This window comes from Acyrthosiphon pisum, chromosome X, assembly GCF_005508785.2.
Source record: "Acyrthosiphon pisum isolate AL4f chromosome X, pea_aphid_22Mar2018_4r6ur, whole genome shotgun sequence".
Lineage (NCBI taxonomy): Eukaryota > Metazoa > Arthropoda > Insecta > Hemiptera > Aphididae > Acyrthosiphon > Acyrthosiphon pisum.
Genome location: NC_042493.1, coordinates 30898868 through 30921155, shown reverse-complemented (window position 1 = coordinate 30921155; position 22288 = coordinate 30898868). Strand labels below are relative to the sequence as shown.

The following is a 22288-nucleotide window of genomic DNA, read 5'->3' as shown; positions in this document are numbered from 1 at the left end:
TATGTTATTTATGTTATTTATTTATTGTAAATACATACCTATTTAATGGGAAAATTTGGTTTTTAAATGTTTTATTGCGTATAAAGCATGAAGACAATATTATTGACGGGATTAGGTAGAAAAATGTATTAGATCTATTGGTCCACAATCATTTTTGTTTTGAGCCTCCAAATCTCTAAATTCCTGCCTGTGTACCTATATTATTATAATATAGGTATTATTCCAAATTTGTTTTCCACCTATACATAGAGAATGTCATACATCTACGAATATCCATATGTGTAACTTCACATCGGCCCATGGAAGTATACACGTTGTTCTAGCACACACTCAGTTAATGAACAATATTCTATCCACCCATTCATTTATTTTTGTATGTAAAAAAAAATTCTAACCACGATCGACAATAATTTGATATTCATATATTTTAAATTTTAGGAATGTTCTATAGGGCATGATATAATATTTTAATGAGATTTTGAGAAAAATAGAGTCATAATATTATAATTATTTGTGATATCACGTGCACAAAAAAATGAATTAAGTTTGAAAAATAATATTAAGAATAATGGATTTTAAAATAATAATAACATTTTACTTTTATTATTTAAATTCAAATAATAAAACGATACTGCATTGTTAGAGTGCATTATAATGTTCAATACAGGTGGAATACTAACGAAACAATTTTCATTAAAAAATGTATGGGCGCGTTTATGGTTTCCTTTTAAGTTTTATTATATGATTAACATTTAATAATATCAAACTATACATTATTGCCTAATACTTATTAGTGTCAGTGGCCTACAAAATTAAGTAAATATCAACATTTTGGGTGGAAAAGCACAAGTAAGTTATGTACCTATGTACCTATATATCATATTTACTATACGGATTGTCCTTAAATAATTGTTCACTATCGTAATATTTCAATATAATCGTAATCGTGGATCGAATATACGAATACCTTAATCGAATCCTACTGAGTTGTGTGATCAATATAATAAACCGATTGAGGACTGTGTAAATTTACACATTTCTTTTACTGTATATACTCATCCAGTACTTGCAGCTGTTGTTCTTTGACAAAACAGAAACGGGTTAATTTGTTCAAACAAAATTATGATGGATTGTAACATGAATAATTATGTAAATAGTATAATTTAGCCGAGTGGGTTCACTCTTATCGTCGAATACCAGATGGGTAATTATGCAGTCATCGTTGAAGTGTAATTAAACAAACACAAACTAGTATGACCGTATGACACGAACAGGATAGAAATTTCATATTTGTCACGATAGGTACAATATCAATTTTTAGATTTAGACATGAAGTCCTGGGCAACAGTTTAGTTATTACTTATTGGTTTTACAGAAATCTTAACTCTCTACTGATTAAAAATTGAACACCGTGATTCTACAATAATTTATATTATGAAAAAATTATATTATTTCTACCAACTGTAAAATCAATAATCATAATAACCATTTTTGATTAAATTGAATTCTACACAATATAATCATTTTTCTTATGCAAATATGTGGATAAATTATTCATTTATCGTTACTTTATAAAGTTAAGATTTTGTAGCTCTATAAAACTAAAAAAAACACTATACATTTTTATTAAAACTATTTTAAGACCTATAAGCACTTACTAATTTTGTACTTTTTTTTAAATTTCATATAGCGTCTATAACAATTACAAGTAAGTTGTAGTTATAAATAAATATAGTTTATTAAAATTTTTACGCAATGTGTAAAATACAAGAAAAACAATATAAAAATATAACTAAAAACTTGATGATGACGGCATTAAATCAAGATAAAGTAAATATTGATTTATTAAATAATTAAAATGAGCTTCAATTTAGATTAAATTTTGTAAAAAAAATGTGTTAAATATAAAAGCCAAATAATATGTTTATGTATTTTGTTTTACCACTTCTACCAAGCAGCAGGGTAAGATACCTGCACCGTTATACCAAGATTTTCTCAGTGACAAAAAGGGGCCGATTGGAGAAAATTACTTTTATGAGAGGTGGGTCGTTGTCGTTTGGTGCCATAGATAATAAAAACATGGATAGGCCATCAAAATAAATTACCCTTTGTTTACATTTTTGTATAATATGATTATTATGTATATATATATTAATACCCGATATATAGGTATACACTTATTTGGCCTCAATTGGAATCATTGAATCACCGTTATAAGACCATACTTCCTATCCATGTTTGATGCTCTTAAGGATGCGGTAATTTTTTTTTTCTATGATCATGTGGCACGCTAGATTTAATTATTCTCCAGCCAGTCAGGGCATGCATATCCACCCCTGCTATCTAGTATGAATCCAATTAAAAAAAAAACTTCTATAAAATCCAAACTAAAAGGTAACTACGATAATTACCAACAATTTATTATGGATTACTCATTAGCATTCAAATCTAGTATCTAACACATGTTCGTGTCCACCGAACTTTATAAATAGCCAATAGGTATAATATTTGTTGATTATTTAAGTATTTCTTGTTTTGATTATCACGCACAAAATATAATAAAGATATGTAATATAATATTTACTACCAATTTAAATTCATTTTTATTTTATTCCATCTAAATAGGTCTATAATAATGATATATCATATTATTGTTTTGGATTCTTCAACTTACCTATCGATTTTTACAATAAAGTGTGTTTTTATTTTTTTGTCAGAGGATATTTTTTTAATAGTAAAAATACTGTAGCTACTGGTAGAAAATTGAATCTAGTTTGTACTTTAGTGGGTTACAGGTAGACATTTCTCAGTATATTTTAAAATAATCCGGAAAATCAAAATATGAACTAATGAAATATTGTTTGTCTGTATTTTAATATTATTATTAAATTTGAAATTTTTTTAGTTTTTTTTATAAATATTGATAAATAATATTTCAACGAGTCAAAAATCTTTAAAATTAAATAAGGCTCGTCTTAAGATGTTTCAATAGCAATTTAAATAATATATTAAAGATACAAAGGAACAATTTTTTCCTATTCGTTCAGCCTATATTATACTCGTATTACTATTACAGTAGGTTGAATTATTTTTTCCGAAAACATTAAATTTAAAAGTGTCATTGTATGTATAAAATATATTAATTAATGTCAAGTAGGTAACCATGAATGATATTTTTAAATTACAACATAATAATGGCACCACGGCCGACTTGGCTAACTTTTTTTTTAATTTGAATATTTATTGAACTTTAAAGAAATATTATTATCTACTAATTTTACTTCTATAATAAAATATATTATTTCTGTATTTTCAAAACATAATGTTAGCACTAACATATAAGCTGTCACCAAACTTATTGTTTATGTTTTATTATACCCTATTTTTTTAGAGCATATTTACACATCGAAACTACTAAGATTATTTCCGGGAAAAAAAGTTTGTACGAGCTGAACACATTGCACACAAGCCCGTTAACTTACAACTTATATTATAATATTTTTATCGATGTAACGCGCCGTATAATATATTATGTAAAAATGACAATAAGGAAGTTTAGACCAAGACCCATAAATGTTTATAAATGAAGGTGAAAAGTTAAACAAAATGTCCGGCATAAAATACAGTAGGAATATAACATTTTTATAAAAAAAAAATGAAAAATATCTCTAGTTACTTATAATAAAATTATTTAAAGAAATACCGTGAGGGCCGAAGGTAATATTATAATATATCTATTTTTTTTATCTCGGAACGCACTTTGATGGATGTTATTTTATTGTGTAGAATTTTATGGCCGGGTCATATTTACGTATAGATTGAAAAGAATCGTATCTGTTATTATTATATTATAGACGTGACCGAGATTTGAATCGGAAAACCGCGTACACTGCATAAAGATATGTGTATTTTAGTCAATCGATTTGAAATAGGTATCACTGAAAGCTGATTATCGTGTCCTTTTATCGAACATTCTGTTATTTGACAACGGGGAAAAAATTCTATAGAATTATTTACTTTACGTTGCGGCCTTTAGACGTTATTATAAACGGACAGCATACCTACCTATACTTACATAGTCAGAAAATGAACATAATAATAATAATAATATTTTAACGTTATAATACAGATATAAATTGGGATCAGAAAAATAAAATTTAATCAAATCTTTTTTCCACACAATGTATGTTGTGCAATGTGGACTCCGAACAGTCACCCAATCACAACAGTGGATTATCATTTATCAAACATGGTTTTTAATGACTATAACGTAATTTTAATGACTATATTATTATCATTGAAAAAGAACAATTCGAAGGTCATATTTGGTTCGATCATTAAAAAAAAGTAATACACGAAGATAAAAATTTGATACAGTATGTGAAAAATTATAATTTTTTATCTTAAAAATTAACTTACAAAACGAGTGTTGTCGGTCATTGTTAAATGGATTACCCCTCTGTAGCATAGTATTTACATTATAATATTATGTATGTTGCATATAGGGTGTACAAAAGATCTAACATAATATTGAAATGTAATTGCATTGTATATAAAATTATCAGATGTTCCAAATTCACGATGCGCCCCGTATATATATAATACATAACATAATACGCACGATAAGGGCGTTTACGAGTGGTACATATAATATAGTAATATAATATAATATGAAGTTGTGTTCATATTATATTATATAAACCGTATTACACCGTTCGAGTTTCTGACGGATTTTTGATTCGAATTTCTGCGGCACACAACAATGAACCGCAAATGGGAGATCGCGGACGCGACTCGGAAACCCTAAGCCGTACGTGCAATATTACTTCGTGTACTTCACCGCAGTTTGTTTTTACATTATTATTATCATCATCGTCGCAGTTGTCATTTCGAAGGGGGCGCCGCGACCGCCGACGTTTGGTCGTGAGGAGGGGGTGGGGGTGGCGGCGGGCGGAATGCCAGGAAATTAATCCGATTCAAGATTATGATAATGAAAACATCGCGACACGACGGATGTCACCGAACACGCTGCGGGCACACGTCAGTGGTGATAACACCCCTCGCGGCCGCCCAATCTCTGGGGCTATTCAAAAACGATTTCACCCCATGTGAATACGCACAACAGCAGCCGCGGTGATGATTTTTATAAATGTATTATTCGCGTTATGACCGCGGGTACTTCAGCGTCGTCACATAATAATAGTAATAATAATAATAATAATAATAATAATAATAATATATTATATTATAATATGCGCATCGTTGTCAACCACGGCCACTGCGCAACGGTCATCGGCATAATATATTATTAAATAATTTCTTTTTAAAATTATTCTCATTTTCTATACACCATAAAGTTTTTAAAATATTTTGACTTGTTTTAAGCCGTTTATGGACAATTTCAAATTTCAATTTTTTTAGTTTTTTTTTCTATAATTGTCAATAAAATTTTATTTTTTGGGTAAAAAACGTGAAAATTGAATGCAAGGCTCCTGATTTATTGTTTTTTAATTTTTTTCTATGAATGTCAATAAAATGTTATTCGTTGGGTCAAAAAGCTTTAAAATGTAATACATGGCTCCTGATATATTGTTACAATAGCAGTTTAAAAAATAAATAAAAATATGGAGCCGTAATTTTTTTTTATAATCATTTAAAGTACGAATTTTAACAATTTTAAATAAAAAAATTATTCTGAAATTGAAAATTAATAAAATGTTCAACTTTTATAGGTAAGGATTGAAAATTTAAAACAAGGTTCCATATAAATAGGTAAATAAATTACTTTATTCACACTTATTTTTATTAATTTATTTACATAAAGTACATAATATACTACTTAATTGAATTTATTATTTTATAAAATTTTTATTTGGAAAAATTTAAAGAGATGATACTTTTGGAATGATAAAATGGCGACTCAGCTCATCACATTTTACATGGACTTTCTGTTAAGACAGTTAATAAAAGATGAATTAAAGTAAAATATTTTAGTTCTAGTTATAGAGTTAAATTTATTTAAAAATATTTACCATTGATTAAATAAAAATATCTATATAGTTTATAGTCTTACAAAAATATAATAATCAAATATATATAATAAATAATAATAACTATAATAATTTTTATATTATGTATTACAATAAATATTTAGTATACCAGTAAGTTACTATATTATTGTATTTTATCAGTTATGTAAAAACTATCTAAATACAATCATTTTGTATCCGTAGTCCATACTAAATGGAATCACACTATCATTAATCAGTGAATCACTAATCGTAATCACAGGTATGTTTAAAATGTAAATGTATAAAAAACCGGTGCATGTAAGATTGATATGGAATAATATACATATTTCATATTATTATATATTTATATTAGGAATATACAATACACCTATAGAACCTATACGATCTTCATAAATTAGTATTAAATCATATTTTAGCAAAATATAATTACAATAATCGGGTGGTTATAATGTTAGATTATCATTATTGTTCAAAATACTTAGATGTAAAAAATTATCGAAGTATAAAAAAGTATCTAAGCTAATTATTATCGCGGGCCGTAGTTCCGTAAATACGAATGTCGACGATATGCGGGCGGTGAGCCGTCTGTGCCCGGTGCCCCAGTGGCACAAGAACGCGATAACGAATTGTACGAATACACACTAACATCAATTTACTTCTCACACAGTAACACATATCAAATATAAATGCTATATGAAATGCCTAAATATTACTCCTTAAAATATGTCACGCTCCAGCCCCCTTAAGGACTATTATTTATAGTACCAAACTATACACATTTTAGTAACTGAGAAACTTCGAGTTTGAATAATTTAATTTTAATTTAGATACATAAACATTTTCAAAAAAAAAAATCATCGGTTTAACAATATTAACAATACAGTTAGTTCTCATTAAAAAAAAAAAAAACTAAAATGTAAAATGTCTATGAAATAAATAGCTCCAAAGGAAAATATTTTGATGATTATACCTAACATGGAATATGCTTATATTAGTATTTGGTGAAAATGTCAAGTACCTATCCATACGGTTATATGTTTTTGAATTACAGCAAAAGAAGAAAATCGAATACTGGTTTTGCGTAAAAATTTCAATTTTCCCCAAATTTTATTTTTCAAAATTACGCAGAATTATTTACTTTTGACCTCCCAAATAACCAACTAGCTTCACTTACCTATCAAAAAAAATATTGAAGTTGATAATAGAAGCATTTTTATATCTTCTAAATGTGGTTACGGCTCAAAAAAACACACTTCATTGTAAATCTACATTCCTCAATCATCATTCCGCTCAGAATCTAAAATGAATTTTTTCAAAATATTTTTGATCGTGTCACCATAAAATACTGGCAACTGATCCGTTAGAATCTATACCTACTAAATACGTAAGTACCTACTATATAAAAGAGTGCTACAGCCGATGTGTTTTATGGATATATATTATTTTCACGCATACCGTACACAAAGTCGCATCAAAATTTATTTTATTATATCGAATATGTAGTTTTGTAGTTATTTTACAGATCGACTTGATAATAATAACAATATAACATGTTAGGTAGTTATATTATACAAACAAAAAACTAAAATAAAAAACCATTTATAGTAAATATGTTTGTACTGTTGAAAAAGTTTGATGCATCGACAAAAATATTTTAAATGAGCATGAATTCTTTAGAATTTATTGGTATACTCGCATATGCAGGATAAGTGATACGGAAATGATATAGGGTATTCACGGAAAAGAAATTTCAAGGAATTTTCAATTTAGTTATTCATAATTTATCGACTGTATAAATATTTTTGTAGTGAATAGGGAGTATTAATTGTACTTACAGAAAGCTAAGCATATTATTTGGCCCATGACTTCTGATACTATCGACCAACAATGAAGAACAGATGATTTATAATTTGGTTATATTTAAATAAATCATAATTAATGTTAAAGTATCTATCTACCTGTGTTTATATTTTGACTTTTTTGTGATATTTGATATTTTTTCTAAGTAATAAGTATGTAAAAATATATCACAATTTAAAAATGCTCGTATCAATTATATATCGATATAAAAGTGAAATTTCGTAAAAAAGCAGATAATGTACTAACCAAAATGTATGATTGATAATTGATAGTCCAACGCACTCTAAAGTTGGTACTGCTAAACACAAATTGACTATGTTGAGGGAAAACTAATGACATCCTTATAAGGGATTAGTTAGTAGTTACCTACCTACCTATACGTATAAAGTAAATATTTATTAATCTTTTATCTTTTATGGTTTTCAATTTTTATGAAGTAATAATCAAAAATTACTACTATTAAATGTCAATAACGTTTAACATTTTAAATATTAGTTAATTGTTTTCAAATTGTACTGTATTTGTAACAAATATGTTTTTATTCTGATTAAAATATATACATAAGATTAAATCTAAACTAATTAAGTATTTTCGTTAAAAAAATGGTATGTGTTGTAAATTATAATTTTTAATTAACTACCTATATTCTATAGAACTAAATTGTACACAAAAAATAAATTAAAAAATAAATCTCGATATTAGTATAAAAATCATATACAATTATTTTTAATACTACCTACATTCTGGTTTTTGGGTTATAAAACAAGCTGATACATATCGATTAAATTACATTTTTTCAGTAAAATATGGATGTTTTATGATTCAAAAAATAAGTAATAAGGCTGCTAAATTTAATAACAAATTCCACATCAACTGAATTGCAGTGTTATGTGATGGGTATAGGCAAAGCTGGGAACTAACTAGTTAGAAAGTTACTTTTTAAGTACATAGCCGTTTAAGTACTTAAGGGGCAACATTTAGGCAATTTCTAATCTTACCATAGCCGCCCAGGATCTATGCGTTAGTTGTAAATTATTATTATTAATGTGAGTGAAATTAAATGCGGGTATCCTCTCTCATATTATGCGTATGAACAATAATATGTCAATTACTTGATAACCATATAAATTTCACTACACGAATTTTACAAAGACATACATTTGTTTTGGCAAAATTAAATTTAGTTAACGTTGTCTGATTATGATTCTGAAAATAATATTTGAATTCAGCAGAAAAATGTATGTAGATCATACGAAACTTTTTCCGTTTTTAATATCAATTTTAATTTTAATTATGATTCGAAAAAGTTTTATTTTCAAGTTTTCAATTACAGTTCACAATAACATAAAATTTAGATTTTACAAAGTGCTTCGTGGGATCATAAACAATTTTCTGGTGGGTTCAAATTTTTTTTCAAAATTAAAATCGGACAACGTTAATTACTTTAATTTTGTCAATACTGTAAGTCTTCTCAGCTAAAATTGACGGTAGTAGCGAGGCCCCTTAATTAGTTAGTTTTAATTCATATTAACTTTGTAACTTAACTATTTGAATTTAATGTGTAAAATAGTCTAATGTAACTCGTTAATAAAAAAAACTAACTAGTTATTATAATTATTATTTTTTTCATTTCAAATGCACGCACAGGAACCACGGCTTTTCCGCGTAGTCTGTAGAATGTTGATATCTATTAGCTATGAATAGTATCTAAACGGACGGCTTAACCAATAATGTAGACACAATGCCGAATTTTCGTGGTAGTGTTATCGGTGGTTTACGTTTACCCGTTTATCTATATTACTATTTTACTATTACAGTATTACCTACATTTATTTTGAATAAAATATACTAGAATAATATACTAAAATTATAGTCGTATAGATTATATTATGTATTATTATTTAATATTAATATTTTAAGTTGTCATACTGTTATATATTTTTAGATTCTGAGTGGAACGATGAATGTATTGATTTTACAAAGATGTGTGTTTTTTTTTTATTTTTTTTTTTTTTTGTGTCTGTGTACACGATAAGTAGTCGAAATAATGCTTCGATTATCAACTTCAGTATCTTGTTCGATTGGAAAGTGAATATCGTTGGTGCATTGGGGAGGTCAAAATTTAAAATTCCCAGTAATTTTCAAAAGCGCCGTGATAAACAAAAGAAAAATTAAGGAAAAACGGGATTTTTTACGCAAAAACGATTTTTCACAAAATTGAATTTGGTTTTTGGTGTAACTTTAAAACAAATGACCGTAGATAAATGAAATTTTCAATGGTTGTTTATATTTCCATTTTCTATACACGATAACATTTTCAAAATATTTTGATTTATTTTGAACTGTTTAGAGACATTTTCATTTTACATTTTTTTTTAGTTTTTTTTCTAAAAATATCAATAAAATTTTATTTGTTGATTAAAAAAGCTTGAAAATTTAATAGAAGGCTCCAAGTATATTGTTTCAAAGGCAGATGAAAAAAATTAAAAATCCTTAGTCACAGTTTTTTTTTATTAGCATTTAAAGTTCAAACATTTACAAATTATGGAAAAATCACGAAAATTAGCAAATTATTTTGAGTTAAGAATTCGTAAACATTTTTCTTTTTAAATCTAAGATTTTAAAATGTAATACAAAATTCCTCATAATATTGTCCACCTTTAATAAAAAAAAAAATGTCTACAAGAAAGTCAAATTAAGTTTTTATAAGCGTTTGAAATTCATATTTTAACAACATTTGATATTCGCTCGATTTCTCATGTGGCGATTTTCTTATTTTATTGTAATTAAAAAACGAATAAATGTAGATATTTGAAAATTTCACTAAATGTTAATATTTTCATTTTCTATACATCATACAATTTTGAAAATATTTTGACTCTTTTTGAGCTGTTTACGGACATTCTCAGTTTTCAATTTTTTCAGGTTTTTTTTTCTGTAAATATCAATAAAATTTTGTTTGTTGAGTAAAAAAGCGTGAAAAATTAATGCAAGGCTCCTGATATATTGTTACAATAGCAGTTGAAAAATATTAAAAATACATATGCACAATTTTGTTTTTATTAGCATTTAAAGTTCAAATTTTGACAAAATTTATCAAATTTAAAATTGAATAATTATTTTGTAGTTAAAAATTTATAAAATGTTCAACTTAAAACTTTTATATCTAAGGATTGAAAATTTAAAACAAGATTCAATGTAAATAGTTAATTCTGTTAGCAAAAAATCAAAAAAAACATTAGCCCAGTTTATTTTTATACTCATTTTAAGTTCAAATTTGGACGAAATTACATATTAAAAAACCTATAATAACTATTTTAGTTATTTTGTTGTGATTGTATAATATTATTTGTGGGTACTTGAAACTTCTCAAGTATACTATTATATATCTATGATAGTATATAACGGTTTGTTGTTGATGTATAACGCGTTATAAGTACCTAATGGATATTGTGATATGATTAATCTGGAATTTATTATAGATCAATTTTTTTTTAATACCATAGATATAAGTATATAATATATCTTATACCTAGATTCAGTCTCCGCTCAGAATCCTTATTCTTATACAATGATATTCTATCATTGAATTCAAATTTAATACCATCCATTATACAGTACTTGTAACCTACTAGACAGCAGAGCGACATCCACTTGCCCATCTTTTTTATTAATGTAACTTAACTTCAACTAGTTTAAAAAAATTACTAACTTTCCCAGCTTTGGGTATAGGTACTACTAGTACTAGGTATAAATTATGTGCTGTAGGTACATATTAATTATGCTTTGATCATAACTCGGAATAGTAACAAATGCAAATGTTCATATTACTTTGAGAACATTGTTAAATTGCGTAGTTTCAAAGTTACAACTTACGACCACCAATAAAATGTAATATTAACAATTAAGTTAGGGAATGCCTACATTTTAAGTACCTATATGGCTATATTATAGTAGTATAACATAACTAAAATACCTTCATAATAATTACATAATATGTAATATTATTATATAATATATATTACTCAGGGTTCTAATAAAAGTGACGAAATGAAAATGGAGAGGAGCTGTGTTCCAATGTACCACACATTGGAAACTCTGTAAAATACTTAAAAAATTACAATTAATCAACTACACCAAAATTCTCAACAAAATGTCTACTTCGTAATATTAAATTATGTAAAAATGATCTTTGAAATAAATATTTCCAATACTTTGGAATAAATTCAAATTATGTAAATAAAAAATATTTTCAAAAACGTTAACACTTTTCAATATGATAGGTGTATTCTATGAAAAAAAATCATCCTTCAGTATCTGTTATGGGTTTCTATATATTTCCGGGACCTTTCTATAACAGACTTTCAATTTGTTGACGTCACATCAAAGTCCGTAACAGCAGATATTATTTATAATATATTACATTATGCAAAATAGTAAACATAAAAATATTACATAAAAATATAATATATTTAGTATTTAAGATTTCTATAGGTCTTCTATCAACACCAGATGTAGTGTTTAAAGTGTTTCATCTATTGATACTACTGCTACTATCCTATACCTTTATAAATATATAAATGTGTTAAATGTGTCATTGATAAATACGCCAGTATATAATGTACAATCACACAATCTCATCGGGTACAATACTTCTGTATTAATGTTTAGGGATATTTGTAGAAAATCGATTGCTCTTTCGTGTGTTGAAAGCTGTCACATACACCGGTCACAATGTGATGTGTAGAGCACCACTTGTTCTCGAAACACTAATATCAAGGGCGTTTTTGTCATCAGAACCATCACACCCCATCCCTCGATAAAATTTGGAACCGTATATGACACATTGGAAACATATGTTTCTTCATAAAACCTTATATACATGTTGTATTAAATATAATATATTATATGTCATATGTAATTAATGTATGCACCTAGAAACATAAAGTTTTATAGACGAGTTCAAACCGTGGGAATACGCTTTTGACTTTGAACTTTTTAAAACCCTATACACTATAACGACGTGAACTCGTTCGAGTACCGAAAAAGTTTTTTAAGAAAGCTGTCAATGAAAACCAAACAAGTTTCTTACCTGTTTTTACTTGATGCTTGAGTGTTAGACTACAATCGTCGATTAAATTTTGCAACGGCACACCTTCGTCGGGAATATCCAATTTCAGCAGTCGTAACATCTCCTCGGGGTGCTTAAAATGCAATACTTTTTCATCTCTGTTATTAACGTCATTGATGTAATCTACTAAGATATCAACGACTTTTAACAAAAACTCTCTGGTTGGTGCTTGTCCGGATAAATTATGAGGCAATAAATCTGAAAAAAAATGTTACACGTTTGTAAATCTTATGAAATTCAATAAAATAAAATCTATATTTAAAATATAACTTCAACTGATGTACCTATACAGTATGTCAATATACATACTTAGAAGTTTGAAAAAATAATTTATGCAATAAAGGATTTTAACGGGATGAATTATAGAAATTATAAAGTTGAAAATTACTTAATCGATTGATGCATACAAATATCATTAAAACAAAATATAAGTCATTTGTATTTAAATTGAAAATTATAAATTATAATTAACCAAATTGTATGCGCATACAACACAATAATATTATTTGACACGATTTATAGTGTATTTATTGACTCAGTAGTATTTAACTAATTTTATAATAAGTATCAATATGTTAAGCAATCGTATAATATTATTAACTTTTTTTTCCGTTTTGAGTCAAACATCGAAATCTGTGATATATTCACATAATGTCATAGTTCAAATTAATAATAAATATTATATCGTATCATTTATGGTTTATATTATTATTATTGTATGACGTTATTGTTGTTTTTCGTCGCCACTATATTATGACACGACGTGTACTACAACAGAAACATCATTGGATTTTCGTAAACCATTATTTCACCAAGAACCGCTATACAATAGAACCCACTTTGGACAGGGCTTATGGGTCTAAATCCAATAATCCATGTCATTTTTGCCGGTATTGTGTCGAGCAAAAATCAACGACGTACGCCGGATATTAAAATGTGTGACCAACCGTAAAATAGGAATCTTTCATCCCCCATTTGTTGCGGGAAACATGTAACAGTTTTCTTTTTTTATTATTATATACAGGTTTTTTTTCGTCTTTCAAAAGTCTAATTGAATCGACCCGACCACCGATGACTAAGTTATTGTTGATAATCGGAAATAACCCATGCCAGCAAGGTAGAGTGCGTCTCAATGGATTCCGATACGCGTATGTAATAGTAATCAAGTTATTTGGATATCGAATTGTATGTGCACGAAAAGCATCAAGATCCGACAGAAAAGCTTTTTACTTGAAACCGCACGCGTTAGTCGACCGTCTTACAAACAACATTCAACCGGATGAAGAGATTATACTTAAGAATATAGTGATTAAGATTTATTGGTTTCAATTTATTAGTCGTTGTTAGAGTAATATAATAATATTTTAGTGTAATACTGTTTAAAATGAAGATAATTTTTTCCAAAACTGTCATGTCTTGGGCAGTAAGTTGAGCTGTGTAATGCGTAGTAATTCAGTAGATATGTATACATACAATATTCTGATTTCTTCTTAGGTACTATATAGTTAAAACGAATTCGAGAACGTCTAAGCTCTAAAGTAATTATACTACATTATAGAATGAAATAATTGTCAACGACACTTGCAGCTGTGGGCTTAAGCGCGAATTGTGTATTTGAGCGTTAATATAACAACAACTGTGCTAGACAATATTCGTCGGTCTGTTTATATTGTATTGTATAATAATGGAGAAGATTCATAAATATTTATCATATTCGCGCCGTGTTAGCTGTCAGGACTCAACAACATTTCTTGAATACAAATTATATCATCCGAACAAAACAGTGTTTGTAAATGCAGCGTTGACAATTAAATTACACATTTATTTGCATACGTCTAGGTGTTTGCTCGAGTGCGTGTATATAATGTTGATTTTACTAAAAAACTGATTTTTAATTAAAAACTGTATAATAATCGTGTGAAAAAAACCCTTATAGGAAAAATATAATTTAGCTGCCTTGAAAATGCTTTCATCGTGTGCATATTTTTTTGTGTGCATTATCTTGGTATAATATATATATATAGGCACAGCGATGATAATTGAGTTTTGTTTCTCTGTTTGTACGAATATTTAACTATATATTTGTTAAAATAATACTGCAGACACAAATTACAATTAGCCGTTATTTAATTTCAGTACAATGGGCATTGCGTTGTTTTAATTTTATATTTATGGTGAAAACATTTTACATGCAATAATTCTATGCGGTCGCATGAAGTTATATAATAGGTCATTTCCTTCAAAACTATTAAAATAAGAAGCTTATTATATTATTGTATTATGTTAATAGTAAATGAGTTAATAATCTATAGTTGATATGTCTTTAAAAACATAAAACAATATTGTTATAGCGTATCTATACATTTTAGTTTTTAAGCCATAACGTCATATAGGTGCCTATGTTTTAAGTTGCGTGTATTTACTATGCGATATAGACATATAGTTGTATTTTTAATTGCCTATATATTATTATTATTAGGTAAAAACCATACATTTTAATACTATTACAGATTGTACATCATACTTGGAATGTAGGCAAGTATAAGCAACGGTGATCAAGAAACGAAAAAAATTATACCTCATCGCGTTCAGAAAACTATACGAGATGGGTAAAACTTGTATTTCTTTGAAAATTGTCGATTTATTCCACGCACGTTCAAAGATGCTATTGATGATATCGAAAAATGAAAATATTTTCAAGTTTCTATAAAAGTTTCAAGACACCATACTAGATATGTGATATATCTCGACAGTGAAATGAAACTTTTTGAGCAATCCTTTTAGTTTTTACCCCGGAAAGTGTTCGCGGTGTAATGGAAAATAATACATAAATAATAAAAATAAAATCAGAAATTGTTGAAAAACCAATAATACGCATTATTAGCTCCAATCGGAATTTAAAAACAAAATTCGGGAAAATACCTGAACCCATATAGTGACAAAACATAATTTAATATTATTTTTAGAAATACCAATACGCAGCAAATGATAAAAGTGGCTAAATTAAAATAATAAAATATTATATTCAATATATTGTAGTTGAATTTCTCGTTCTTTGGGGTTAAGTTCAAAATAATTATAATAATAAACATGTTATTGTGTAGGGGAAGAACAGGTTAGTTACCCACTCCTCCACCACTACCGCCACCAAATACAACTTTAACATAAGTCATAGAAGTAGGGCAGTAATTTTATCTATTATGTTTTTTTAACATTTTCTACAGTAAAAACTATTTAACTGCTCATATACGTACGTATAGTGATCAAACTGCCCGCCATCGACTACAGTAATAGTACCTAATGTAACCGATGTCTATGATCACAGCACCGCAAAATTGAAATACTTAGGATACTGTGGCAAAACAATAGGGTGGCATTATGTGCATAAAGACATTACTATAAAACTCACAGGTCATCACTGAACATTGGATAATTGTATGTTGTTATAAATATTACAAAACAATTTTAGATTATTTTCATAGAAAAATTAATATTTTTTTTGATTTAAGTACCTATATAATTTTAATTCGGTTATTTTTTTGCTTCATATAAATCATAATTTGTATAGGAAAATACGAGCGTGACCATTTTGATCGAATATAGTTTTTTCGTTTTATACTGCAGGTCGAAGTGAATAAATCGGCATTGGATGCCGTAATGATTTTGTCAAATTGTATTAATTAAAACTTAAAAATGTAAAGATGACTTCAGATTTTAAAATGTTGTGGTCGTTGAATTGAGATTTAAGGACCATCGGTTTGTTTTGACACGAGTATTGTAAATCCTATATTGCCACCATTCAAGAAACAAGCGAAATTTAAAGAAAATCGTAAAAATAGAATAATAATTGTTCAGGTGTAGGTACTGTCCTAGGTGTGAAAATTTTTATTTGGTAGTTGGTACACTATACTAGGTATAATTGAACCAACCCATTTTTTTTATAGTAAATAAAAAATTATTCCCTGCGTTTCTCACTTCTTCTTCCCTTTAAAATATTTGGCAAAACAGATCTCCCTAATAACCATAAAGCATTACCAAATACCAATTCATCCTAATATTATTCTTAATATTATAATCGAGAGCCTAAACAGTGGTTCCACCTCTAACCATGGTTAAAAATAAACTAATAAAGTCAATGTTTTTTTATCATACTACATAATATCATTACTACATGATCATTGGTATATTAACAATACAGTTAATAGTCCTAAGTCACCGAGGCAGTTATTATCAATAAAAAAAAAGTTAATAGGTATAAAAAATACAACAATAAGCATTTCCTTTCATTATTTATAAAAATAATTATATTATATGCATTTTTGTTTTGTTTAAAATACCATTTATTTCTGTGCACACAGTAAGCAAAACCTATGTCCAATAGACATTATAAGTACTGTGGGACCGTTTGGACACAGCAAATCTTCTTGAAAAATGACCCTAGACGAACCGAGCAGAACTACCAGATATTATGGCAAAACAACCGCATCGGGGACGAAAAAATAAAATCTTTTGTCGATTTAATTCATACATACCTATATAATATTATAATAATATAATAATATTGTTGTATTGTATCGGCGGTCGTCGGTCGCCAAAACCGCCACCGCAGCCGCGGACCATCAATCTCTTCTCCGGCGGCGGTGGGGTTGTTGTGGGTAGGTGGGTGGTGGAAGTTTTAACCATATACGCGAATTATTCGAGGAAACAATGAGCCGAGTCAACCCGTCAGCCACCTGTGCCAAAAGGCAGAATTAATTAGCCTCTCGCCGCTAGGACAGCGGCGAAGGGGCGCCCGCTGGGGCGGGGGCGGTGGCGGCGGTGGGGTGAGATTTTATTAATGACGGCCGCCTGTTTGTAACGTCAGCTGCAACCAATGGGCCCTTTATGGTAACCGCCGCCCGTAAATGCCACTTCTGCGACACGAGCTCGGGCGTGCGCGCGAACGCTGCTCACCCGTCCGCCCCGCTTGCCGCCGCTATAAATCACGCTGCCGATTGTTTAGTATTATATACGGGCTGAATTTAACAACCTCCACCGCCATACCCCCACGCCGCCGCCACACCTCCACACCGCACTTTGGAACGCAAACAGAGACGCGCTCAAGTACCTACGTATATAATATTTTATCATACACTCGCGGTGATGCGCGGCAGAAGAATATTATTAAGGGCGAGTACTTGACGTAGAGTACACTCGAGGACACGACTGGCTGCGGTTAGAAAAAGGCGCCTGTTATATATTATTTTAATAGCATCAAGTGGATGTGTACACTTATAGTACATTATAGGTATATTAATAGTATAATACGGTATAATAACTAGTATAATTTAGTTAAGGCGGACTTGGGTATGGGCTAGATACTTATGAAGAAGACAACAATACTACTATTTCACTTGGTGCCGTTTAACTGAACCGTATACATCCACGTGCAGGTATGAGAATTATTTAGAAACATCAAGCCAAAGATGTTGACTTTACATTCATGCATTGGAAAGATGAAAATCCTAGATTATAATATAATAACATATATTTGCCTACGAATCATAATTTTGTACTTAATCGACTTTTGAGGAAAACAATTTCGATAACACGTAAAACTGTAAAGTTTATTTCAAATGTATTTTCAAATAATAATAATATTATTTATTTAGGTTTGAATTAAATACCTATTTGGAAAATATTTGTTGTATACAACAACAATGAACGTGAAATGATTTTGTCATAGGAGGGGAGGAGGGTATGGCTGATTTTTTAACATGCACAATGGTGGTATGATGTTATTGTATTGTATTTTTTTTTAATTGGTCTTAAGCCATTATTTGTAAGATGGTACTGTAGCCTGTAGGGTTTTGGGGGGAACAAGGTTGGAGAAATACGTTTTTGTGTTTGGCAGAATTTTCTAGTGGGCATCCTTGGGTATCTTCCATGCCCGGGTGGGGGGATGGTGGCCTCTTTCTCCAAATACCGTGATCGCCTGGAGAGAAGTGCCACCCGTGGCCGAGGTTCAAACCGGCGACGGTGCGCAATGCAAACGACGCCTTAGTCCACTCGGCCACTCCGTCCCCCTGTATTGTAATGTCACGCGTAATAATTGCAATATTATAATATAATATAATATAATATTGTTCAAAGTAAGATAATACCAGTCTTACAAAAAATACTTCACACTCAAAAAGTTGCTGTTGTGTTTAAATGCAAAATGCAAAATATAGGTATTATTATTATCTAACGTCGGTAATAGTGCGTTCGATATTATTAGTGAAAAAAAGTTAGTTACATTGGAAAAATGTTAACGTACAGTATACAAAGAATGAATTACACGATTGCTATATAATATATATATATATATATTATTTTATGTTTTATGAAAAACAAATTTTTACAATCCACATATTTTTTTTACCCTGTAAACTTTGTATTTATTGTATCCGAATTCAACTTGGACAAATACACATAAATATTCCCCTGGAATGTGCCTGTACTTTATGACATTTTTTTTAATAACAATATACATTTATACTACTTACTCAAAAGTCATGCGTTATGGCCAAATACGTTCTAGTATAATATATTACAAAATGGATGTTTGGTTAAAATACATTAAAAGGGTAGGTAGGACTTTTATTTTTTTTTCCCGCTTTATTGTAATTATATTATATTATACACCATAATACATCGATCGGACTTGATAATAAATAATAATACAATAAAAATGTCCTAAAGATAATACTTAATAATTCGTATTTGCCCGTTCAAATAATGCCTAATGGATAAATAAAGGTATTGGGTAGGTATATTGTTTTTTAACAAACGTAAGTTATTTTATATTTTAGTAGGTATATAAATTTTTCAAAAAATATATTATAATATGAATACTAAACATTGAACCCAAAGTGTATTATTTATTGGCATTTGAATTGAGTAGAATAGTGGAGAAAACATTTGGCAATTGAACAGCGTACTTGCCAAATATTTTTCTTATCTTAACTTCCAAGTAAAGAAAGTGTTATAAACAAATAAACAATAGACTGTTTGGTTAGGTTACCAATAATTGTGTGGGTATCAATATTTTCAGAAATGTACTGTGCTTGGCTCATCAGAAATCAGAATATAATTATTGCTGAAATGATAAGAAAAAAATTTTAAATTATCATAACAAAAAATATCGAACAAATATTATGGTTTATTTAGGTAGTTTGAACTTTTATTAAAACGTATAATATTGCCAACACCCCGAATCATATACAATTTAATAACAAACCGAATTCAATGACTAAAATAATGAGTTAACACCCTTAACCACAAACGCTAATAATAATAATAAATATTATTAATAACCTATTATTCACGTCGGTATCGGTCGAACGCGTATTGTACGATGAACGGTTTTTTTCGCCCCCCGCTCAGAGTTAAGTGCCTACCTATATAACCACCGTACACGCATACCGACCGCTGCTCGTCGTCGTCGTTATCGGGATGATATATTATTATTCCAATATTTTATACGTGTCTCTGTGTGTCGTATGCGTCTGTGTTCGTACACCCACGACCCGGGACGCGTATCCTTTCCGCAGGATCCGGTGGCTCCTGTATATATACAACATACCACACCGGAATTCCTGAAACCCCTCTCGAGTCCGCACTTCGCGGGGCATAATCTGTTATCGCTCGGTGGCTCGTTTGTGACATAGTTACTGCACCACGTACTATATAGTATTATATTATACGATATGACGCAGCGGCATATGACGTAATATAATACAATTTATATAGTCAAATCGAAAATTAAATCAAATACCAGATGCCTATAATATTATTATGTATCAATAGTCAACAGTTTGAAATACAAATTCACTGTTTTTAATTTTTTTTTTTATGTTTGTCTATGTCAATGTGACATTTTTTAGTTTTTTTAATGCATCGATATTCAACTTATATATCTTTTTTTTTTGGGGGGGGGTGGGGGGGGGGGTGAATGGTACACTATGTTGGAACCCTATTGGAGGTAAAAAGTAAAAAAATATATAATAGTTATTTTCTCAAGGATAAGAAAATACAAAAAAAAAGGGAAAACAGGAGTTCTATACTATATAATATAGATGATACTAGATATTATTAGGTACCTATAGACATTAAATTGAAATTATTTCACATTATTACGAATGATTTTAGATAGTTAATTTATTATTATATTAAAACTATAAAAAATGTTTAATTCGCATTGCGAACTTTTTTTCATCATTTGACTAACCATCGTAATGGAAATTCCAAATTTGTCATTTATAGTGTTAACAGCCTATATAATAGATTTTCGACTATGCTGCTGCAGTGGCGTTTGTTCGCATCGCCACCGCCGGTGCGTGACGGACGACGGCCTGCAACGCTATTATTTCACTATATCGATACAACAATATATAACACTAGCGAACCGGGGGCTGTTTTATGTGAAATGCGTATATATAGATATGGGTATATACGCGGGCGGGCGTTATTATACATGTACATCGCGGAGCCCAAGAACGGCAGGCATTTTAATTAAAGAGCTTAACGCGTGTTCAGGAATTCGCAATAACCCGGAGGGATAACAAAAGGGATTTTATATATACATTTTTTCTTTCTTCCCCATCAAAACAACTGCGGTTCGGAATGCATATAGGCCGGGACGAGCACGCGCGCTCGGTCGCTCGCGGATGTGGAACATCTGTTGCTGAACAGAGAAAAGTAATTTTTCACCCCTTCGCGCGCCCCTTGCTCACTCGCATACCCCGCACGTGCACTATATATATATGATATACATGTGCGGCGAGCGTGTGTTTATTTTTTACCCTTATTTGCAAAACGTCCGGGGCTGCTGCTGCTGCACTCCGTTTTGTGCCCGACCAAGGGTGCAGGCGATCGGCTGTAGGGGAGGCGTGCCTGCGACAATACGCGCACGCCGAGACACCGAAGAAGAAACAGAAATATAGAAATTCTTCACGTTCGGCGACCGTATAAAATCGTGTGTAATACTACATAAGAATCGCGAAAGGATTTCGACGACGTGCAGTAATATATATGCGCCGGAATGATTACCCGCGAGATCGTTGACCGGGCGTGCAATGTCAGCTGCAGGAGGATTATATTATAACCTTATATAAATGTATAAAATATTATGCTATAATATTATGTCTTCGCAGATTAATACAACTACAATATTACTACAACTGTCCAACGAAATTAATCGCGACGAAGGACAGACGGACAGACGAGACGAAACGTATTTGTA

General features: G+C 29.6%; 1 protein-coding gene across 9 annotated transcripts in view; it reads right to left on the bottom strand.

Annotated features, from left to right (window-relative positions):
- LOC100164132 (glutamate decarboxylase) overlaps nt 1-22288 on the bottom strand; it is a 140637-nt gene that overhangs the window by 35844 nt on the left and 82505 nt on the right. For all 9 annotated transcript variants that reach the window (XM_029485547.1, XM_029485571.1, XM_029485567.1 and 6 more), the window contains one exon: nt 12985-13221. In XM_029485547.1, coding sequence (XP_029341407.1) covers nt 12985-13221 — 237 coding nt within the window. The remainder of the gene's footprint in view (nt 1-12984; nt 13222-22288) is intronic.